This window comes from Vidua chalybeata, chromosome 19 (genome assembly GCF_026979565.1).
Source record: "Vidua chalybeata isolate OUT-0048 chromosome 19, bVidCha1 merged haplotype, whole genome shotgun sequence".
In the NCBI taxonomy this organism is placed as follows: Eukaryota; Metazoa; Chordata; class Aves; order Passeriformes; family Viduidae; genus Vidua; species Vidua chalybeata.
The window spans coordinates 4,609,058-4,632,896 of NC_071548.1; the positions used below are offsets into that span (position 1 = coordinate 4,609,058).

Sequence of the window (23,839 nt, forward strand, 5' to 3'; positions counted from 1 at the left end):
CCGGATCCCCGATCCCTGTTCCCGATCCCTGTCCCGGGTTCCCCATCCCTGTCCTGGATCCCGATCCCTGTTCCCGATTCCCGATCCCTGTCCTGGATCCCGATCCCGGATCCCCGATCCCTGTCCCCGATCCCTGTCCCGGGTTCCCCATCCCTGTCCTGGATCCCGATCCCTGTTCCCGATTCCCGATCCCTGTCCTGGATCCCGATCCCGGATCCCCGATCCCTGTTCCCGATCCCTGTCCCGGGTTCCCCATCCCTGTCCTGGATCCCGATCCCGGATCCCCGTTCCCGATCCCTGTCCTGGATCCCGGATCCCCGATCCCTGTTCCCGATCCCTGTCCCGGGTTCCCCATCCCTGTCCTGGATCCCGATCCCGGATCCCCGTTCCCGATCCCTGTCCTGGATCCCGGATCCCTGATCCCTGTTCCCGATCCCTGTCCCGGGTTCCCCATCCCTGTCCTGGATCCCGATCCCGGATCCCCGTTCCCGATCCCTGTCCTGGATCCCGGATCCCCGATCCCTGTTCCCGATCCCTGTCCCGGGTTCCCCATCCCTGTCCTGGATCCCGATCCCGGATCCCCGTTCCCGATCCCTGTCCTGGATCCCGGATCCCCGATCCCTGTCCCAGGTTCCCCATCCCTGTCCTGGATCCCGATCCCTGTCCCAGGTTCCCCATCCCTGTCCTGGATCCCGATCCTTGTTCCCGTTCCCGGCGGCCCCCGCGCGGCCGCTCGCGCCGCTCCCCGGCCCGTGATGCACCGCGGCCGCGGCCCCGGTGCAAGATGGCGGCGGAGCGTCAGGGAGGCGGCGGCGGCCGCGGGGCCGGGGCGGAGGAGAACAAGGAGCACAAGGACGGCAAGGACAACAAGGAGAACGAGCGGCCGGCGGGGCCTCAGCCCGGCGGCCTCGGCGATAGCCTGGGCCTGGAGAGCATCCTGCGCAGCGGCGGCGGGGGGACGTGGCAGGCCCTGCCCCGTGGGCGGCGGGGGGACGTGGCGGCAGCGCGGGGCTCGCAGGGCCCGGGCGGGCAGGGAGGGCGGGCGGCGGGGACTCCCCCCGGTGCGGCCTCGGGCCCCGTGCAGGGGCACCCCGGAGGTGCGGGCGGTGCTTGCCTGGGCAGTGTGAGGGTTTGGTTTGGATAAAACGGGCCGGCTGGCTTTCCCGATTTATGGAACTGCGCTCTACCCGGGCTACGTCTCCTTCCGAACCGCGTGACAGCTGGCGTCAGTCTCCACAGCGGAGCTGTGTGCTGAGCCCTGTGCTTCAGGGCACGAGCAGGGCACCCATGAGCAGCTCGTGGTGATACTGCAGCTGGAAGGGAGCAGCAATAGATACAAAAACCTTATCAGGTGCGCTGAGGTGGCAGACTGGCTCCTGCAGATTCAGTGCTTCTGAAATCTCGGCGTGGAAAGCTCATGGAGGTTTTGTAGGTGAAACTTGGATGTGAAACCAGTTCAGCTGCACAGCTGTGATAGAGCTGAGTTTTATCTTCTGGGTCAGAGGGAGACCAGGGGGAAATCAGGTTGCAGATTTCCACGTGGCATATGGCAGGTGTTGTGTAGTCAGTAACTGTGGAGGAAGGTGCAGACATAGCGATTGCCCTGGGAATGTCTAAGTCAATGAAAAAATAACTCAAGGGGATATGAATTCAGCAAGTAACTGTGCAGTATAAAAGAGAGTCTGAAAAAAATCTTGGGTAGAGAGCAGGGATGAGGGGGGCTGTGTTGAGAAACTGCAGTTTGACTGGGTTGTTCTGCAAATATAGAATAATTCAGTGTAATAACTGTTGGTGTAGGGTTTTATTACTTCAGAGACTTTCTTTTAGGTGTTGTCCCAAGAAAACATTTTGACAGACATCTGGCATTTTAAACTTTAAACGTTTGGTGGTTTCTTTAGGTGTAGTTGTAGTTTTTCTTTTGCTGGGGTTGTTGTACAGTCTGGTTTTCTGTTGTGGGTTTTCTTTAATAGCTTCTTGATAAAGCTTAAAAGGGAAATTTTAGGATATGAATATATATAGCACAAAGATTTCTTGTGTGTGGTGAAGATTTTATTTCACAAAATAACCTGCCTTGTAAACTGAATGAGAAACATCAGATTTACTAGAATGTGGCATGGTTTTGTTTGGTAGGAGCAACTGAGGGAATAAAGGAAGTGCAGGAACTCTGCAGATACACTGAAGGATGTGGAGACTGGATGGAAATGCTGGAGTGATGGTGCCCCAGGTCACAGGGCAGTGCTTTGCATCACAGATATTTATTGCAGCAAGACTAGAGACGTGCTGGAAAATGGAGGAAAACAGCCCTGGAGTTATTCCCAAAAGCTCTTTTTATGAGGTTCTGTGCTCAGAAGGCACTTTGTTTGTGGAAGCTGTGCTGGGGAGGCAGCAGTGGTTCTGTTCAGGGTATTTTTATCCTTTTCCTGAGTGAGGGGACATTGCAGGGCAGGAAAGCTTCTCTACCTCAGTTTTTCCTACAAATCTGTGTCACAAGCGTGGCTGGGGAGGTCCTGTAGCCAGGCTGGGGCAGTCAGGTGTGTTATCCTGGATGGGTCCTTGTCCCAAAAGGAGCTCTGGTGACAGCAGCACTCCCGTGGATGTCTGGAGGAGCTGCTTGAGGTTTGTCTCGGCCTCTCCTGACAGGCAGGAGCTCTGGAGAGAGCCGTGCACTCATGAGGTGCTTTAGAACCATCAGCTCTCTGCTTTTAGGAGGTTTTGGGGTGCCCCACTGTTCAAAGTGTGTTTGTCTCATGGGATCTGTGGGGTTCCCTGCTGTTGTTTTGGGGTGGAAGGAGGAGCTGGTGCCAGCTGCACTGTGAGTGTGCCTTAACGCGAGCCGCAGTCCTGCAGATCGTGAAGGAGTCACAGCAGCAGCATGGTTTGAGACATGGGGACTTCCAGAGATACAGGTGAGTGTTGGGGGCTGCTCCTGGGGCTTGGCTTCACTTCATTTAAAATGTAACCCCCCTGCAGCAGGCAACAAAACCTATCTGCCAGGTGAAAACCCCTGACAGGCTGTTCCATGTGGGGCCCTGTGTGCTGATCTCCCTTGGCTGTACTGGGCTGTGGCTGTGCAGGGTGGCTCTTGCATCTCCATTGCCCATAGGAGCTTGTGTTCACACCTCCCTGATAGACACTGTACTCCTCCAGAGCTCAGAGTTCAATAAACACACATAAAGCAGTTAGTGAGCACATCACTCTCAGTTTTCAAGATAATGAATAACTATGTGTCTTCTTACCTTGTTTTCTATTAATTGCTGCTTTACAGGTAGTTTTTGAGCTACCATATGTCACATACGGATTTTTAATTGCTAAAACATTGCCTGGTACAGCCTTAATATTTTTTTCCTATTTGGCTAGAGCAATAAACAGAAGCAGAGTTGTCCTTTGGCCAAACTGACTGTGGTTGTCTTTTTTTAGGGGTTATTGCTCCCGCAGGCTGAGGCGGCTCCGCAAAACTCTCAACTTCAAGATGGGCAACAGACACAAGTTCACTGGGAAGAAAGTAACTGAAGAGATTCTCTCAGACAACAGGTACAGGGACTGGATGGATCTGAGAATTCAGTATGTTACTGAACAGTTTCCTTTCAGTAATTTCTGTTGCAGGTGCAATATCATCCAAAACATTTCTTTTCAGAGATGTGTGTTGTTGATATTAATAAAAGTTCAGGCTGTAGTGCAGGATTTGAGACACTGCTCAGATCCAGCTTCAAACAGTGGGACAAGAAGGAGCAGCAACAGCCTGTTCCTTCTCTTCCCTCATAGTTGCTAAAATGGATTCTTTTCATAATTAGTAAATTCCTGTGATATTGAAGAGGAAATGCTTATTCAGGTCTGTTGTGAGGTAGCCATGGGAATGATGGTAATGTAAATGGTGTAGCCAGCAAGGTTGTGGTTGGAGATACAGTCCTTTCTGTTTGAACAGAAATACTGCACTGCAAGTTTTACTTAAATCTTCTAAATTTGACAGAATGCTCGCCTGACAGAATATGCGGAGAGTAGCCAGGATTGGGTTCACTTCCCATCTTTTAGGAATATTTGAAATGTTTCCTGTCTCGTCTTTTCTTGTGGGAAAACTACACATGATGTAGTTTTTCTACATGAAAACTACATTCACCTGTGTTGTTAAGAACATATTGAACTAGTTTTAAGAGTGGCCTGAAATGATAAATCCCTTGTGTTTGTAGTGTTTGTGGTACTACAGAATGGTAGCTAATTTTGTTCCTCAGTGCAATTACCAGTTGCACTTCTGAGTGAGAAATACAGGAGAAACTAGTCAAGAATAACTAGACTTTGTGTGCTTAGTACTTTAAGAAGTAAAAGTATCTGCCTCTTACTAACCATGCTGCACTTCTGCTGCTGAGCTTGGCAGACCAAATGGCAAAGAGCTGGTGGTGGATGCAAGTCTTGTCTGAGTGTCATTATTGTCCCATGGCAGGTATTTGCTGCTGATCCTGATGGATGCAGAGAGGGCCTGGAGCTATGCCATGCAGCTGAAGCAGGAGGCCAACACAGAGCCTCGCAAGCGCTTCCATCTGCTCTCGCGGCTGCGCAAGGCTGTGAAACACGCCGAGGAGCTGGAGAGGCTCTGTGAGAGCAACAGGGTGGATGCCAAGACAAAGCTGGAAGCTCAGGTAACCACTGATACTTTCATCTTGTTATGCAGCAAGGGCTGAACAAGAAACCTTTGGAATTTGGGGTGAAGAAATAATTACTATCTCTCAATAGATAATAAAAGTACAAAGAATTGAGAGCAGCTAAGATGGTGCAACACAGCCTAAGAAACTGCTTATCTACTGAGTTACCTTTTTGTTAAATGCGCTGAAGTAACCACCTAGAATGCAAGATTTGGGGGTTCAGTTCCTGGAAAACAGGAAACAACTCTTGTGACATCTTTGAACAGCAGTGCTGTACTCAGTTAATTAAACTGCCATTGTATAGCATATTGCTGGGGAAAAAAAAGCTGTGTGACATTAGTGGGTCATTGCATAACAAGCAAGAAACAGCTTTAATTTCTGGGTGATCTTGTCTAGTGGAAGGTGTCCCTGTCATGGCAGAGGGGTTGGAACTAGGCAATCTTTAAGCTCCTTTCCACTCCATTCTGTGATTCCATTTTATGATTCTGTGGTTCCTTAGAAATGCAGCAGAGTCAGTTAAAGGAGAAGAGGTAGGTAGCTGTAGCCTGTCATCCAAATCAGTTGTCTTCTGTGGGAAGCCCCAGTGAAAAGGGCAAAGCTTAGTCACCCACTGCAGGAGTCACAGCAGCCTTTCTGCTAAAGGTGGCACCTTTAGGCTGTTGATGGTGGGGAAGTGACCTTGCCCTCGCTCTGTGTGCAGGCGTACATGGCTTATCTCACCGGGATGCTTCGCTTCGAGCACCAGGAGTGGAAGGCAGCAATGGAGGCTTTCAACAAATGCAAGTGAGTCCCTCACTTCACCAGCTTCCTTCAGGAAATAGTGTTGGATCACTTTAGTTATGTACATAACTAAACTAACATAACTAACCTTGTGCGTTGTTAATTGTGCTTAACTGGGAGGTGCTGCTGAAGAAATAGCATCCTCCAGAGCACAGACACAAAGTGTTCCCGTAGGATAGCACCTCACAAGTGACACACACTGCAGTGTTAATATTTGTCCTTTGCTGTAGGACCATCTATGAAAAGCTAGCCAATGCTTTCACAGAAGAACAAGCTGTGCTGTATAACCAGCGTGTGGAGGAGATCTCGCCCAACATCCGCTACTGTGCCTACAACATTGGTAAGGGAAGGGGGGCTTCTTCTGTTTCCAGGAAAGCAATACTGATTTAGTTAAACCCTGGTCTAAGTGACATTGAGGCCATAATATTTTGGGCAAATTCTGCTTGTGTTTTGGGACAGTTTAACAATGCAGAAAGGGCATCATTTTGCAACAGCGCCTGTGGTTATGTGTAGAAAGACAGAATAACTGTTTGTGGTAGCTTGCCTGTGAGGTCAGAATAAAATTGTAAGCTTGTCCCTAAACTGCCAGTATAAAATCTAATGATTAGTTTTGGTATATGAAAGTGATTTTTAAGTCAAATGGAAACATGATCTCAATTTGTTGATTCTCTCAGGTGACCAGTCTGCCATGAATGAGTTGATGCAGATGAGACTGAGGTCTGGTGGCACTGAAGGTCTTCTTGCAGAAAAACTGGAGGTAATTTATTTGCATGCCTCAGCTTGAAATATTCATTATTACTGTGCTGAGCATGAATATTGCTGCAGCAAACCATTCAAGAGCCAAAATGGAACAGAAGTGAGCAAGCAAACGTAGGCTCTGTGGGAAGCAACACTTTCCCAAAAAGCCCTTTGATTTCAAAGTAGTCAAGTCTTAACATGAATTCAGGAGGTTCAGTTTTGCATCCCTGTAAATTCAAGCTCCTAAGTTTGGTGTGTTCTGTGCAGGCACTGATCACCCAGACTCGGGCAAAGCAGGCGGCCACGATGAGTGAGGTGGAGTGGAGAGGGAGAACCGTCCCAGTGAAGATTGACAAAGTGAGGATCTTCCTGCTGGGGCTGGCTGACAATGAGGCAGCAATTGCTCAGGTAACCCAGCAGCCCTCTCCATCCTGCCCTTCTAACCATCCTCTTTCCTTCTGTGCAATACCTGGTACCTGAACTAAAAGCTTTTGAGTAATCTCATTTTTTCAAACTTGGGGCTGGAAGGCTGAAGGTAAAAGTGGAGGAATACTGATTATAACCCAAAGCTGAAGTGTTGGCTGGGGATAGCTCTCAAAGTCTGCTGAGTGGAGTAGTCTGGGAGATCTGTTCTGAGTATTCCTGCTCCTTGGAACATTCTGTGCTGCCTTCCAGCAGCAGGGTGATAACCATTATTATTAGTACATCACTTGGAAATGAAGGCTACATTTTTAAGAGTAACTGGTTTTGAATTGCTCTTCTAATTTCTTTAAGCATCTTGCTCAAATGTTCCAACTTCAGAGTAGCCAAAATGAAAATACCATTTGCCAGGTGTAGCAGGTGCTGTTCCATTCTCTTATTGACTTACGGATATCTTCAAAAGCAGGAAGTGGATTAATAAATGTCAGGATGTAAATCAATTTCACATGTAATGGTTCTGAAACACTTCATAGAATCATGGAATATCCTGAGTTGGAAAGGACTCACAAGGATCATTGAAGTCCAGTTCACTGGAACTTGCAGTGGTACATACAATTCATGTATTTAGTATTGTAGTCAAGTTTTCCACATGTAGTTTTTTTCCTTGGAAGTGGTGACCAGATGAGGTATCCTGCTTTTCAGTGGCTGCATACACACTCAGAGTTTGAAAAGGCAGTGAAAGGATTTTCAGTAACAACTCTTGCCACTAAAAATGGGATTTTTGCAGCCTTAAAAACCTTTTATCACTAGGAGAATAAGAATGATAAATAAAATTAAATAAAACAAAAGCCCTACAGAGGGTTAAGACCAGAGCAGGGGATAGTGGTGAGAGGAGTGTGATTAGGATAAACAGGATGTGGCTGGGTGGGAAACCTGAGTGTTACCCATAATGTTAGGAATTGGATGTTGCTGAATGGATTTGGTTTCAGGAAGCACATAAGTGTGGCCAGCAGGTGGAAGTACAGCTCAGAGTTCCTTCATTTAACTTCCATCCTGGCAGCTGACAGTTGGACTTCTTCAGTTTAGTTGCTCTCTAAAGTAGTGGCAGAACAGCCTGAATTTGTTCTCATCTTGCTTTGCGTTCCTGGGAAGCTCAGACTAAGCAGAGGAGTTGAGTGGACTGGTGAGAGCTGAGCATTGCAGCAGCACTGTTTACATTCCCAGGGGGCTAAAACTTGGCTTTTTGGCAGCAGTTCTGCAGTTGTGTCAGCTGTGATGGGCAGTCCAACTTCAGGTGAATGAATTGTGCTTCCTGGGATCTTTGGCACCTTTCTGCTCATCTTCACTGAGCTGAAACCCTGACATAACAGCAGTGCCCTGCAGGGCTTAATTAGAAGTAAAACCAGTCTGTTTCGTGTAAAAATTTAGTCTCCCAATGCAATTATACTGTTGCCTTTGGTGCCTTATTGGTAAGGGGAGGAACAGAACAAATAAGCCAAACTAAAATAGGAATCCAGGTTTAAAATCACTTGTGTCAGTCCTTTTGCAGGTTTGAAGATGTGACTTTGAGGGCCCATTGGCTTTCACCAGGTAGAAGTGACAAGGCTGCAGGGCAGCGTGACACAGGTGTGCTCCTAGCTGGTATTGCCTCAAGGATTCTGTGCTCATCTCTAGGTTGCAGCAAAAATGGGTGGTAATAACTGTCAGAGATGTTAGACAGTGGTTTAGACCAAAGAAAGTCTGACAACTGAGCATTCCACATTTTTGGAATTGGGTTCAGTGGGGTTGGTTTCCATGAACCCTCTAAGATGAACCTGTGCAGTTCTGTCAGGACAGTTGAATCACCAGCTGTAGCACTTGTGTCTCAGTCCTACAATCTGATACCTCCCAAATCAGAACATGTGTATTTATGCATAGAATCAGCTTAAGGAGTTTTTGCTTGGAAAGGAAAGCCTTTGTTTCGTTGCAGGGCCCAGCCCTTGCCTTGTTTGTGCCTGAATGATGATCTGGCTGTGTCTGTTTTCATTTTTGTGCTTACAGTGAAATTGCTCTGCTGCTCTGGGTGAGGTTGAGAATGCAGTCAGACTTGTCTTTGGTTATTTTCAGGAGCCAGTCCCACCTTAAAAATTCTTACAGCAAATCTTAAATTAAAAGCAAAAAAAAATCCCAAACCCAAAAAACCGCCTCCATCACAGGATACCTGAGGCTTTGTGAGGGAGTAAAAATAACATTCCTGATTGGGTTTGTGAATGTGGGAAGTGGAGAGGCAGAGACTGTAGAGCTGTGCAGTAGATGAACAAGTGAGCATAGTTTTAGACAATTTTTTATTCATTTTGCCAATTGCAAATTTATTGCAGCAAAGCTCATCTTACACTGTTACATGAGATGGGAGTGGCAGAACGTGGTGCTGGTGCTCTTGAATTTTCCTTCAATCACTGAGGCTGAGGTTTGCTTCTGAGTAGTTTTTTCTTACTGAATCATTGAAAGTCTTACAATCTCCACCTTCTCAGCATCTGAATAAAGGCTGAGTTTTGGTTTGGGAGGTTGTTTAATTGGGTACACGATATGCCAATAAATTAGGCAGAGATCAGGCTTCAACTTGTTTGTTAAAAGTTGTTTTCAAGTTCTGGTTTTGGGGCAGAAGGCCAAAAGCTGCTTCGCTTTTTTTTTAACAAAACCTATGGTGACAGCAGAAAAGCACTCGGTCACTCCTGCTGCTGAAATACAGGGTTACTGTGAAAGATGCTTCAAACAAGCAAGTTATTGCCACTGTGAGCATTGCTAGAGTGGGAGTGGAGAAGAGATAATCATCTGCATGTTCTTACCACATGGGAAAATTAAATCAGCATAACAAGAGCTGTCTGCATTGGTAGTTTGCCAATTCAGGACTGCTCAGCTCTCCTGTTGCTGGGCCTTTGCCACAGTGCAGTCCAGCCTCAGCTCAGGGAGCAGTGCAGGTGCCATCCAGGAATGGAATGGAGTTGCTGGGAAGGAAGGTGACTGGTGCAGGAATGAGACCATGAACTGTGTCTGCTAGGCCTTCACTGCTGTTCAGTTCTCAGCACCAACCCCATTCCCCAAGATTTCTGGCAGGTTTCCCCCAAGAATATGTTGCAGACAGGCACAGATTGGAGTTCTAACTGCCCATGGACCTTAAAGACATAATTTGGGAGAAGCTTCATTTAATCTCCTCAGTTAATTCATGCATCATACAAAAATTTCTGATTTCTGATCTGTCTTGAATTTCCTTTGCTCTTAGGCAGAAAATGAGGAGACAAAAGAACGTTTGTTTGAGTCTTTACTCAGTGAGTGCAGAGATGCCATTCAGGCTGTTCGGGAAGAATTGAAACCAGACCAGGTAAGCAGCAAACACCATTTTCTATTTCCAGTGACACTGTGTTTCCTTGAGGCTGGTTCAATGTTCAGCTTGCTGGGATTTCTTTAATAAAGAGCTGCAAAATTTGAATTTACTCTCTCCAGAACTGGAGTGGGGGAATAGCAGTGGAGAAGACCTCCCTCTTTTGCCTAAAAGTCTGTTACTTCCATGGCTTACCCAAACCTTGAGTTCTGTGTTTTTCATCCCTGGGCCACCAGTTTTAAGTAAATCATGCAGTGTTTTGTCTTCATTGCCCACAGAAGCAGCGAGAACATTCTCTGGAAAATGATTCTGGGAAGGTGTCCAACATCCAGTACTTACACAGGTAATAGGCAAACATTGCTGCCAATGCTAGTGTGAAGAAGCCATGTTCTTATGTCAAGATTTTATTTTGTTTGGTTTTGTTTTATGGGGTTTTTGTTCTGGGCCTCTGGGATCCCAAAGGATGACTGTAGAGATAAGGATCTGATTCAGGCAGCTTTGTAAACATTTTACTCCAGACTCTCACATTGACCTTCCAGATTGCTTTTCTGCCACCAGTTCAGAACACAGAGTAATGTCTGACTAGCTCTGACAGTGCTGATGGGATTTCTCTTTTTATTTTTGGCAGTTATTTGACCTACATCAAGCTGTCCACGGCCATCAAGCGCAACGAGAGCATGGCCAAGTCCCTGCAGAAGGCCCTGCTGCAGCAGCAGCGCTCTGAAGAGGATGGCAAGCGCTCGCCGCGGCCGCAGGACCTCATCCGCCTCTACGACATCATCCTGCAGGTAGTGCTGAGAAAACACAGCCAGCTCTCCAGCCTAACCAGAGAACTTTGTGTGATTAGGATAAACAGCATGTGGATGAGTAGGAAACCTGAGTGTTACAAAAGGTTATTGCAGAAATACAGCACTGTATGTGAACTACCATGAAGTCTGAAGAGTAGCTGAGTGCCTTCAAGTACCTCAAAGATGTTCAACATCTGCATGAAGCACAGAAAACCTTTTTCAGTTATGAGCAGAACCTACTGCTTGAATGGGTGTCCTTTATTGTGCACTCTAATACAGTTTTAAAAGTCTTTCTGACTCTTGTGCAGCACCCTTAGAGCTGCCTTAGTTTCTGCTGGCCAGGGAAAGTAGCAGCTAAAAATACTTGTTCTTCATAAGCAGATTCTCCGTTTCTCCCATAATTTTGCAGTTAACTGAGGAAGCCTGTGGCTGAAGCAGTTGTGAATGGGAGAGGGAAATGCCTTATGAAAGAATTAGTTCATGTGAAATCTAAGGAGTCTTTGTCCTAATTCCTGTTTGTGTCAGGAAGTCTGTCCTGAGGGCAACTTGCACAAGTTTCAATGAGAGTCCTTCACAAGGTTAGAAAACTGATGATTAGAAAACTGGAAACTATTTCCCTGGGAGTGTTCTGTTGACTTGTCAAAAGGGTCAGCTTCCTCTTAGACCAGCAGATTCCAGAGGAAGGCAATGCCTGCATTTGTTATTCTGACTCTCTTTTGCACAGAATCTTGTGGAACTGACACAACTTCCCGGCCTAGAAGAGGACAAGAACTTCCAAAAGGAGATTGGATTGAAGACACTCGTGTACAAAGCTTACAGGTGACTGAGAAACAGCCAGGTTTCCTTTAGCACATGTGACACCTTCAGAAATTTAATTCCACAGCTCTGTGTGCTGTTCAGGCCTTTGATGCAGTTTCCTCTGTCCTTTGAGACTGGTTCCTAAAGGGAGACTGCCCACTGCTACTTAAGGATATCTCCTGTTGTCACTCATTTCAGTTGGCAAAAGGTGTGGATAACAAACATGTCAGGAATGCTCTCTTGACTGTTGCAGGTGTTTCTTCATTGCCCAGTCCTATGTCCTGGTAAAGAAATGGAGTGAAGCCCTTGTGCTGTACGAGAGGGTGCTGAAATACGCCCGCGAGGTTCAGTCAGGAGCTGGAGCTCACAGGAACAGCTTGAAGGTAGGAGCCCAGTCCTGAAGCTGAAGTTTTATGAAGCAGCTCTGTCCCACTATTTATTGTTAATTAAGTACCAGGCCATTATAATTCAAGACTGATCTTTAAGTAGGGAAAAGGGTAATGTTCATTATAGCAGTGACTTTCTAGTGACATGGGAACACTTCAGCTGGACACTCACTTGGAGGAGGGACATACTTGCACCAACTCCAGAACAATTTACCACTTTTTCTCACCTGTGTATTTTCTCTTACACAGCTTCTGTAGTGCCTGAAGCACAATGCTGTAGCTTTTCCCCTTCTGGAAAAGCTTATCAACACTAGGAGTTAATTTCTTAGTTCTTAACTCTGGTTTTGCTTTTGCTCTGACTCTTAGACTGTTACATTTCAGGCTCTCAAATAATTTTCTTTAATGCTCTAGGAGCTGCCTGATGTTCAGGATCTCATCACTCAAGTTAATGCAGAGAAGTATTCCTTGCAAGCAGCAGCTATTTTAGGTGAGTAACACAGCTATTCTAGAACTCTGCTCTAATGTATCTTGACTAAGCCCCTGCAGCTATTTCATTTCTGAAGTTCCAAAGGTTTTTCCATCACCATTCACTCAGGCTTTGGAAAAGTATTTTTCCCCCACTTCTAGCTGCTTCTAGCTGTGTGTAGTGGAGGTAGGCAGGCAGCGACTGGACATTGGCATCTTGCTCCCTGCCCAGAGATGCTAAGACCCTTCCTGGGGATGTGCACCCGTTTTGGGAACCTGCACAGAGCAGTTGAGTGTTTCATTTTTTTGCTGAGTATACTTTGGCCTTACTCATCCCAATTTTGCCTGGCTGGGTGAACTACTGAGGAGAGGGAGAACAGTGATGTTCTGTCAGTGTCATCCCCCAACAGAACTTTGGGGGATGGATGAACTTTGTGATTTCTTGGGCTGCTGTTTTTGCTGTGCCTGCTGCTGGAAATCCAGGACAAGGAGTGTGTTGCCTCCTTTATTGCCTTTTTGTTGCTTTAACAGACCCCTCCCAGGGTGTTCTCATCATCTTCTGCTGTGTGCTTCACTCAAAGTCTGTGCTGCTTTCCAAACCTTCTCATGACAATGTGAAGGAGAAGCTTCACCACTGCAGGGCTGTGTTGGCTGTAGAGAAGTGTGTGTGGTGCTTACTCTAGAAATCCAGTTGATTCTGCTGAAAATATTGTCCTGTGTATCCCAGACAGCAAGGATCATGGCTAAGCTTGGAGCACAGCTGCTTCCTGGGACAATCTCACTCTACACCAAGGTCAAGCCTGTTATTCTTACCCCTTTTGTTCAATTTTGCAGATGCAAATGATCCTCATGAGACTGAGTCTCCATCTCAGGTCAAGGATGGCAAGGTAAGAGCCAAGAGCTCAGGCAAATTCCAGCTGTGCTCTTAATGACCATCACCTTTTTCCTGTTACCTGAGTGTGTCTACAACACAAGAAATATCACATTGATCAAGATTTGGTCATGACTGGTGTATTTAGGAGATTTTATTAGGCTTGGTGCTGAAGGACACAGTGGGGTAGGAGCTGAGAGGCAGCTTGCAGCTTCCAGTGTGGCAGCTTGCTTTATTTAGCTTTCTCTCTGCACCTGGGAGGGTTTTCCAGAGATCCTGCAACTGTGCTTTGGCAGGAGGTTAAATCATTTTCAGAGTCCCCAGAGGCCTCACAAGGGAGCTTGAACTTCTCTTGTCTCAGTTGCTGCTCAGTCCTGTTTGATGTTTGACCCTTTTGACGTGACTGGAATTTAATTTGTGTCCCTGCCTTGGTCTCTTGCAGCCACTCTCAGAACGGTTTGAGACTTTCTGCCTGGATCCTTCCCTGGTCAGCAAGCAAGTCAGCCTCGTGCACTTCCCACCAGGATTCCAGCCCATTCCATGCAAACCCTTGTTCTTTGACCTGGCCCTTAACCATGTTGCTTTCCCACCTCTGGAGGACAAGGTGGAGCAGAAGGCCAAGAGTGGCCTCACAGGATATATAAAGGGCATTTTTGGATTCAAAAGTTAACCAGGACCCCCAGAGGAACAGAGGTTTTATTCTGTATTGAAGGAGAAGCTCCAAGAGGTTCTAGGACACAAATACCTGCACCTGAAACCAACAGAGGGAAGTTTTACCATCTTCTCCCCTGTGTTCATGTCTGTGCACACACATTCTCTCCCAGTGTATTAAAGACAAACAATTACTCAGAAACAAACACACACTATAAATAGCTGAAAATAATCTGGAGCACAGAGAAATTCCTTTCTGCTTGGAGAAGTTTCGTGATCAGTGGCCTGTCCAGGGTTGGTACACATCTACTTACCATGGACCAGGGCATAGATACAACTTGATTCCTGCCTCTGCTCCATTATTTGACACTATAATTTGGGGTTGATCTAGAAATTGGGGTGTAATTGGGAAATAGAAGCAGAAGTAGATGCAGAACTAAACCAGCAAGGTGAGGCTTCCACACAATGGCTGTGGAACAGTAGCCAAGGGGGCAACTTCTCCTTCCCTTTCACCCCAGAAGTCTCTATTTTTTAAGAATGTAGCATTCTGAAATGATGAAATAGAGCCTCTTTCCTTATCAATAAGGATGGCAAATGTCAAATGTTGATGGTTACTCCTGCTGTCGTGGTGAATTTGTACTCTGGGCCAATAGCACCCTTCTTTATTCATACACACTTCGTTAAATACCTAAATACAGTATAGAACCTATTCCTGAAAGTATTTTCCTGGGAAAATAGCTTCATGAGTGGCTTTAGCAATAGCTACTTGCTCTTCTTGGGAAGTTGGGTCTCTTGGTGTTTGTTTTGTCTCTGATCTAAACCTTGCTTGAAAACAAGGATGATCTTTTTCTGGAGTTCATCTGTTGCTTTGTTTCTTGTCCCTGGTCAGTAGCTACACCTGAAATGAGGGATAAGGAACAGGAGACCAGTAGGTTTGTGAGTGATAATTCATCTCTGTCGTGCCAGACAGCGTTTTTTATAAAGCACCCAGGTGCCATGGGGATGGACACTTTGAAAGTGCAGATAATTTCATAATTGTGATCACTTCAATAAGAAAAAACCCCACAGCACATGGGCAGAACTGTTCCTAAATAAAGCATTTGGAAGATTCCACCAGCACTGTGTGGGTTTTCACTCAGCCTGTCCTGGCAGGTCAAACAACAGTTTGTTCTGGCTGTTTGGACTTCGTGTTTTTTCTCCTTTTGTAGGCATTGGAGTTAAGGTTGGAAACAGAAGGACCATTTTGAATTATTGGGTTTTTGTTGTAATGGGCATTTTCCTTGCAAGGTGCATGTCAGATGAATGGGAGGAATTAACAATTCCCATTATTTTAATATGAATGTTCACTTTGTTCCAAGTTGATCTGATTTGTGAGTTCTCAAAGTACAGAAGGACTGTGTGCTCAGAAAGAGGTGGGAGGAGGAACTTCTTGTTTGTTTTTAATTTTTGCAACACGGAAACAAAATGGGAATTTCTGCTGTTGTAGCCAATTCCCTTTGCCTCTGGATTTCAGGGGCATTTTACAGAAGAAAGGGAAGTGTACAGGTGAAAGAAATGTGGAAGACTTTATTCATCAGATTGCAATTTCTAGATAACTTGACTGGCAGTTTTCTCTTCCCCTTAAAGCCCATTTCCTTTTAGGCAAGGAAAGGCCCACAATGACCAGCTCACCTGGCCACTGTGTCCAGCTGAGCTGCTCTTCTCAGCTTTTGGATCAAATCACAGAACTGTTCTCCTTTGGTTTGCACTAAACTCTGCTTTCCTTCCACGGATCTGTGCTCTGCCTGGATTGATTCCAGGGAAACTCCTACTGTGGCCAGTTTCTAGTTACATACAGTTACAAAAATCTAAGAGCAATTGGCCTCTTTCTGCCAAATGTCTTTTGACAGGGAACTGATGAGTTGAACACAGATAAGAAATTTGAAAACAATAAACTTTTATTCCTGACCTCTGAGATGTGTAGTTTGTATTAGGAACACTGAGCACTCTTTGCCTCCAGAGCACTCAGAAGATGGAGGTCACACCATCACTTGGGGCTACTGAGCCCCTGGGGAACGGCCACTTAGCCCTGGAGGAGGATCTGCTGCCCCAAGGCTCAGATAACACCACTCCGAGGTGACTTGGCTTGTTTTGGTGTAATGTTAGTGGAGCATGAATGGAGTGGGGTTTGTGAGCTGTGGTGTGGCTTAAATCATGGAAGGTGCTGATGAGGCTCAGGAAAAGAAACCTAAAAATGTAAATAAGGGGGAAAATTGTTATTGAAGTCACCTGTACAATGCAGACCAGACAAAACCGAGGCTTTTAGCCCTGCAGTGGAGCCTGGGCTGGCACAGGTGAGGCTCACGGAGCTGCAGGGGCCCAGGGCAGGCAGGTGAAGTGTCTGATGTGCAGAACAAACCAATTCCCCTGGGCCTGCCCAGGTGTTGGGCCTGGAACAGCCAGGGCAAGGTTCAGAGCACCTTGTGGGGCTTGGAAACTTCCTCATTGCCCTGCTCTTTCATCGCTGTTCCTTTAAAGTGCTTGTGCTCTTTCCATGAATTAGTTGGCAAGAAGGCCCCGTGATTGCCCTCAAAACAGGAAACTCCAGCAGAATGGTCAAGAGGATTGCTTTCAATCAACTTTTCCTATGGAGTATCTTTGGCATTAGCACTGGAATTTTAATTACAGGCTGAGCTAGCCGTGCTTGGTACCATTGCATCTATTAAAATAGGAATGAGATGTTCATCATGGCCCTCACTCCACCACCAGTGATAGACCTGTGTCTGAGCAATGTTTATTTCTGGTGGTGCACTCTGAGGGGTCTGGGGACATTGCATGGGTTTCGAGGGACTGATGGGGGACAGAAGTGAGGAGCACGAGGCAAACTGGGCAGTGAAAGAACTGAAAGGTGGCACATGGGATTCTAACAGTCTGGCCTGGGAGCTCCTAAAAAGAGTGTCTACCTCCTTTGAAAAAAGGGTTGGGGTATTTTAAACAAGGGATTGTATTGCTAGAAAATTGTTGCCTAATCCAAGCTGTGGGACATCCCGGGTGGGCTCTGTCAGGAGTTCTCTGTGGCCTTTGTGGCTGTGTCTCTGGAGCTGCAGGTTGTAAGTTTGGCTGGCAGGTTTTGAGGAGTGGGAAGTTGCTGTCCAAGTGCAGTGGGACTAGAATTCATCCTTGGGATGAATTCATCCTTGGGATGTATCTGCTGAGGGGTTTCTGTGCTCCCTCACAGCTCTTGTGAACTGCCCTGTCAGCGCAGGTACCCTGCGGGCTGCAGCCGGGGTGTGACTGAGGTGTTTGCTCACTTAAGGAGTGATTTGATGTGATACTCTCTGTGGCTGCTCCTCTTTCTTCAGGGTGGGATTGCTGTTTTCAAACGAGCAGCTGGAGGTCGGTTTTCCTGCCAAGGGAAACCCCTTTGTGACCCGGGTGGGATCCCGGCAGAGCAGGGCTGGGAGCAGCCTGGGGCAGCGTTAGGAGCTGCCCGGCTGCTCTGCCCTCTCCTCCCTCCCTGCTCCGGGCTGAGGAAGTGCTGGCACTGCAGCTGCCCGCCCAGCCCAGCTGAGATCCCGGGGTCTGTGCCGAGTCCCTGTCCTCCCTGGGACCTGCCCCTTCAGCCCTGGCGCTGCCAGGGCTCGGTGCGGAGCGACCTCACCGGGAGCTGATCCCGCAGGGCCCCAGCGGGACGCACCGACAGCCCAGCTTCGTGCTGGGCTCACCCAAACCGCGCCGAGGCTGAGCAGCTCTGAGAAATGCCGCCCCTCCCTGCCCCTCTCCCTTTGGGTGAGGTCTCCTGGGCCTGACTGCGCCGCTTTGTGCCTCAGCCGGGGCTCGGTCCTGCCAAGCCACGCCGTGACAGCGGCTGTCACTCGGCTCCTGCGGAGGCGGATCACGGTGCGATTTGGGTGGGGCCGAAGCAGGGAAGCCCTTGCTCGGGAGCATCCACCCCCGGAGTGTGCTCGCTCTCTGTTTGCCGCGGGGATTTACTTTGTGACCAGCAGCTCAGTGCTGGTGCTCGGCTACAGCCTTAGAGCTGAGCCCAAGTGCAAACTCCGCCTGGGAGGAGGAGGCTGTGTCCATCCCCTGCCCCTCCATGGGCTGCTGCGAGGGTCCCGTGGTGAAAACCTTCCCACCTCTGGCCTAAAAAGCAGTAGTGGCTCAGAGGGGGAGGTTTAAAACCACTTTCAAAGGGTGTCATTTACATGTCTGTTGTGCGCGGGCGGCCCTGGGCGCAGCTTTCATGTTCCCCAGTGCCATCCATTCAAATCCAGACCCAGGTCCGAGCGTGCATTTGGCATTTCCAGGCACTGCCACGCTGGGATCTTCGTCAAACTCCTCCACCGCTGAGCACCCGAGGTGCTGCCGTTACTAAAGTCAAAATTCTTGCTGTGGCAATGATCTTGTCCCTGCCTCGCTGGGCTGCAGGACGCTGCTGGCCGTGCCCAGCACAGACACGGTGCTTTGCCCCAGGCTCACACGCTGTGCATGAGGATTAGTGACTCCCGTCCCTGCCCGTGGTCAGTCCAGGGAGCCATGCTGGGGCTGTGGTGCCCGAATGACTAAAGAGCACCATCAAAGCCTCTGAATTACCTTCGGTGCTTGCCTTTTTCCACAGAAGCAGGAGAGCGTCTAATTTTCTCAGAGCATCAAATTAAGTTGGGAAGGTGAGGTCTGGCCGTGGAGAATTAGCTGTGGCAGACACATTCATCCTGCTCTGGTCCCTGCCTGTGACACAGAAGCACTTGCTGCTGAATCAGGCAACAGCAGCTCACAACTGGAGCTTTGCAGGAGGTTTATGTGTGACTGAAATTTGGGGCTCTGGGCTGGAAGCTGCAGTTTGGGGTATGAGCCCTCTTGGCTCAAATGTTCTTGGCTGCTGCACCCTCTGCCCTCACAGATGGGGTGGGAGGTGTTTTGCAGGGGCTGTCACCGTTCTGTCCCCTGCCTTAGTCACCCTGGAAGGGTTTATCTCCTTTCCCTGATAGCCCTGTCGTTCAGGAGGAGCCCTTCCAGGAGCTTGGTTTGGTTTGCAGGGTGTCTGAAAGGATGATCCTTCCTAGCTGGTGCAAGCACCCTCCTCCCTAAGGGCCTTGCTGGATGGGCTGCTCCAGCCTGGGCCCCTCTTCTCTGAACGCCTGCTGCTTCAGCCAGCTCTTGGTGTTGAGGTTGTTCTCCCAAGCAGGAACATCTGTGAGCTGTTCCAAGCACGTGTTTCAGTTGGCCACCACCTGCAATCCACCATCCTGCAGGTATTCTGCACATTGCAGGGCCTTTGCCTTGCACCTGAGTGTGGAGAGCAAACCTGCCCTGGTGTTTCACTTTGCATCACCCAACATGGGCTGGTTGCCTGGTGTTCATCCCAGCATTTGCAGGGGATGGTCCCTTCTCCAGGGCACTCCTGTTTGGGCAAAACAGCTTTAAAAGAAACACTCCAAAAGATCTGATCTCCCACCCTGATTCCATGGGTTCATTCTCCAGCTGTGCCATGTGTGTGAAGGCTGCCTCTCCAGGCAGGTGTTTAATTACCTCATTGCCTCGTTAATGATCTAGGACACATCTTGTTCAGATCCAATCGCTCTGTCAGGGAGCAGCTCCCTTCAGCCGTGTCACAGGATAATAAAGTCAATTTTGCAGGCTGCATCCTGTAAGTTACAAGCAAGTTTTCCAGACAAAGTCTCCTAAGAATCTGCCATTAGTGAATTTATTTAGTGCTATTACAGCCTTGCTAATCCTCTGGGGAGAGCAAAATTAGGCTAAGGCGTTAACTGCTGCAGGGAATTGCCCTGATGTCCTGCTCCTTAGCTCTGGGGCTTGAACTCAGAAGGAGCTGCGGGATGCTGGAATGAGCTTGGAGAGGCCAAGGGGTGGGAAGCAGGCAGGTCCTTTTGATGTCTGAAGGGTCTGAGGATGAGTAGTCTACAACAGCCCTGGGACTGGGCTGTTAAGGAGATGGCGTGGTGGGAACGTCCCCTGTACTTAAAGAGATCCAAAGCAGCAGGACAAAGGCTGCCCATTTGTGCTGTGCTGGACTGGGCCGCCTCTGGCTCCTGGGGAAAGGTCCCTTGGAGCTGAGCTGGCTCTGCATCCAGAGCCCCCTGACCCCTGCAGACCTGGCAGGGTGCTGAGCCTGCCCCAGTCTGGGGAGCTTTTAAATGGGTCTTAATTCCACCTGGAGGGAGGAGTCCTGGGGCCTTTGCACTTCCCCTCTGCTTATCAGTTGGCAATGTTAAGGCAAAGCAAAACAAGGTTTGAGGACTCAGTAATTTTAGACTCCAGAGTATCAAGTGTCCTATTATCCCAGTGGTGAGGCAGTTTTTTCAACCAGGCTGTTCTGAGGCTCTGGAGATTCACTTTGGCTTGTGGAGTATGAAAACTGCTCCACAAGGGGGGAAAAGGGCTGGAATGGGAACTGGTTGGAAATGTGCCATCCTTGGTGTCTGCAAGGCAAACAGAGGCTGATGAGTGTGTGCAACCAGGCTCTGATTCCCCCAAAGGAGCTGTGTGAGGGCCCCGATTTCATGCTCCACTGTTCTCCATGGCTTTGGAGACACTCAGAAGAGTTTCCCTGTGGCTGAGGTCAGCTCAAGTGTTACAGGCTCAGTCTCCAGCTGCAAAGACCAGGTATCCTTTGTAAGCCTTGGCCTGGGCTGCCTGTACCTGCTGGTCCTGGTGCCAAACAAGCAGCGTCTCCAGAGAGCAGAGCATCCCTCATGGATGCAGAGGGCTCCCTGGGGATGTGGTGGTGGGAGCTGCTGGTGAGACAGGCCCTTGGTTTTATTTGGTATAAATATGGATCATTGTGAGCAGGGGCCTTGCAGGGTGAGGAGATGCACAAACTGCTTTTCCATCGGTATTTCATAAACAGCTCTAGGCTGTTTCCAGGTGCCAAACAATTGGAGACCAAACCCCAAACTCCAACCCCCCCCCTGCATCGGTGCTTACTGGTTGTTCCTGTGTTTCTCCTCCTACTTCCCAATGGTTAAATTTGTTGTAAAGGTCCTTCCCTTGCTCTGCCGTGGCACCCACGACTCTACAGAGTCATTTAGGACCTTAAAAGTGGAGTTTCCCCTGCAGTGTCTGGTCAGAAGCAGCTGAGATGACACGGGAGGTTTGTGCAGTGCTTTGATTTTGTTGCATCACGTCCCAGGGAGAAGAGTTCAAGAATGAAGAAGTTCAGAAGCAAGGAGGTGAAATGGAAAGAAAACTGATCCAAAGGAATGATGTGCAGAGGGTGTTCAGGGGGGGAGAGGCACGGGGGAGGCAAGTCTGTTGTCATCCAAGAAGGCAAATGGTCTTCACAGGTAACAGGAAATCATTTATGGACCATGTTCACCTGCCATCCCCTCGGTAAAAACCCAACGGAGAGGCCAAGCTGATAACCACAGCACGCCATCCTCCAGCCTCTGCCAGCCTCTCAGGAAAGTTGAGCCCAGGATGGTTTCTGAAATCTTCCTGCCCGGAAAAGTTCCGTGCTCACCGAGGTCCCCATGGCAGCTGTGCCTGCTATCTGTCCCTGCAGGCAGCTACTCAGCTGTGTGAGCAGCAAGAGGCTGCTGCTGTTGTGACTGCCCTGGAAAACCAGGAATCTGCATCCTGGCACAGCTCCCGGCCACAGGGAGAAATCCTGCTCTAGAAAACGAATGAAGTGATTGTGGTGTGACTTTCCATACCACCTCCTGTTGTGTCTGGAGCCCTGCAGGAGCAGCCAGCCCCAGGTTATTCCCCCAGGAGATGTGTCTCAGCCCCCATACAGAGCTGGAGCCCAGCTGGGAATGTGCCTGGGCAAGGCACAACCTGCTCTGGGATTGGCTTTGCCTCTGCTTCGGTGGCAGCATTTCCAGGCTGGAGCACCTGGGATGAAAAGAAGGCTGCCCACCCCTGCCCCATCTCCCGTGGGGACAGCAGCTCTGCCAGCTGTGGCAGGAGGGAGCTTGGTCCCCATTGCAGCACAGAGTGATCCAGTTGGAGATGGAGCTGGGACGGGGCTGCCTGACTGGGGTGGTCTGGAGAAGGGGACCCTTGGCTGTCGGGATGGGCTCCCAGGCCTGTGCTCAGGTCTCCAGCTGCACTGGGGCAGGTGGGTCCTGCCCAGGTCCCAGTGCCAGGTGCAGCTGTGTGGGTGGCTGTGCTGGAGAACTGGTTGAACTGGTCTCCTTGCCTGTTGCTTCTTGCAGGGTCTGGGTTAACCACCGTGCTCTGCCCTGGCACGGCTCGGGCCAGTCTGGGCAAAACCCACAGAGGATCTGGAAGTGACCTGGGCTCAATGCAGCAGTACCTGTCACAAGTGTGAGGGTCTGTCATAATCCCCTGAGGATTCTTGCAGCGACTTTCCCTGAGCAGATCTTGGTGTCCATCACAGAGCAGGGGAGGTCAAGTGGCAGCAGCAGAACATTCCTTGTGTGCCACAGGTGTTGGGCAGCAGCAGAAACCTCTGGGCTGGGTGCTGTGCTGGGGCTGCTGGGCTGGCAAGACCCATCACCCCAAGAGCCATCCTCTGGCTTCCCCTGCCAGCCTTTTCTCCCAAGGCCTGGACAGGGCTTTGCTGAGGGCTGGGCAAGCCCTGCTTCTCCAGGGATGAGCAGGCAGCCAGGAGCTGCCCTCACATGGACTCTGCCTGTTCTCCCCTGTCTGGCTGAGCGAGGGAGAGGCAGCTCGAGGCAGGCTGGGTGCTCAGCAGCACTCCTGGGGGCTCAGCACCTGGCCTGGCTTCACAGCTGGTGCCTCACACGGTCTGTGAGCAGCCAGGTGCCCTGCCAAGGACGCTGCTCTCCTCCCGGGGGTTATCCTGTGTTTGTCCTGTCTGTGTGGCTGCTGCTGCCTGCCAGGGCGTGTGTCTGCGTGTGCACAGGGCTGACAGCAAGGACCATTGCCTTTGGAATGCTCTGTCTTGTCGAGGGATCTTCTCCAGGCAGGGACTTGGCCAGGGAAGGATCGCAGCAGTGTCTGGTTACACAGAGGAGAGGAAGGTGCTGTCCTGGAGCTGTGCAGGGGAGGAGCCCCAGCCGTGGGCTCCAGGCTGCTCCGGGGTGATGGATGGCTTGGGAAGCAGGCTGTCCAGAGGGCTGTGCTGGTATCTGCTGGGTTTACTCTTGGTGCTAATTCTTAGAACTTCCTCCACGTGCCAGGGGCTGTTTTCCAGGAGATTACAGGCAGTTGGTCTTGTCCAATTTAGTTTCCTTTGAATCTACAGGGAACTAATCCCCTCCTGGCCCATGCAAACAGCAGCCCCCCCCCCCCCCCCCAAGAAGAGCTCATCCCATGCTCCTGTTCTGTGTGGGTACAAAGTCAGGTCTGTGTGGAATCAAATGCTTTCAACTCCCATCTCTGGCAAGGCTTCAGGTCACTTAAAGCCTTTGAGTGCCAATGACAGGACTGGCTCTGGTCTGGGGGCCCTCCTGGGGCCTCCAGCAGCTCTGGTCAGAGAGCATCACTGCTGGCATCAGGCAGTGGGGTGTCAATGGCAAAGGGGTGATCTCTCAGCGACCACTTTCCATCCTGTCTGTGTCTTTCCCTCTCTCCTGAGACAAGTGTGATTTAAATTTAAAGAGGACAAAGAGGTCACCCAGGAAGGGACAGTGGATCCTGGGCCTTTTCCTCTGGTCCTGGGTTGTCCTTGGACCACACAAAACAGGTGAAGAACACCCACAGGCCTGTTGGCATCACTGGTGTCTGGTGTTTATGTGGGGGCTGTGACCCCCATCTTCTCCTGTCCCCTTCCTCCTCCATCCTCTGCCCTCCCTCCCTGGTGCTGCACTGGGTAAGTTCCTGTGTTGCTGTGGGATCTGTGCTGGATCAGCCTGAAACACAGGGTTCCTGGTTTGTGGGGACCTTTGAACTTGGCTTTGTCTGAAACCAGCAGGCAGCCAGCCCTGGCTGTGGCTAGGGAGAGCCGTGGGGCTGGGCAGCTCAGCCTGGACGGGCATCCCCAGGAGCCACAGAGATGCCAGGGTGTTGCTGGGCTTAGT

General features: G+C 49.4%; 1 protein-coding gene across 1 annotated transcript; it reads left to right on the forward strand.

The window, feature by feature from the left end:
* The first annotated feature begins 766 nt into the window (after positions 1-766).
* Positions 767-15,836, forward strand: SRP68 (signal recognition particle 68). Its single transcript, XM_053960443.1, has 16 exons — positions 767-932; positions 2,840-2,906; positions 3,418-3,531; positions 4,436-4,631; positions 5,335-5,417; positions 5,645-5,754; positions 6,089-6,171; positions 6,420-6,560; positions 9,832-9,930; positions 10,209-10,273; positions 10,559-10,718; positions 11,443-11,537; positions 11,770-11,899; positions 12,314-12,389; positions 13,202-13,254; positions 13,681-15,836. The coding sequence occupies exons 1-16, from the start codon at positions 785-787 to the stop codon at positions 13,906-13,908; spliced, it is 1,848 nt and encodes a 615-aa protein (XP_053816418.1). The 5' UTR covers positions 767-784; the 3' UTR covers positions 13,909-15,836.
* Positions 15,837-23,839: the final 8,003 nt, after the last annotated feature.

Excerpts from the sequence above, each read along its gene's own strand:
- SRP68 (XM_053960443.1), top strand. The coding sequence starts at position 785 with ATGGCGGCGGAGCGTCAGGGAGGCGGCGGCGGCCGCGGGGCCGGGGCG. Across the intron at positions 5,418-5,644 it reads GAGGCTTTCAACAAATGCAA|GACCATCTATGAAAAGCTAG; the intron begins GTGAGTCCCTCA and ends CCTTTGCTGTAG. Across the intron at positions 11,538-11,769 it reads CTCGTGTACAAAGCTTACAG|GTGTTTCTTCATTGCCCAGT; the intron begins GTGACTGAGAAA and ends TGACTGTTGCAG.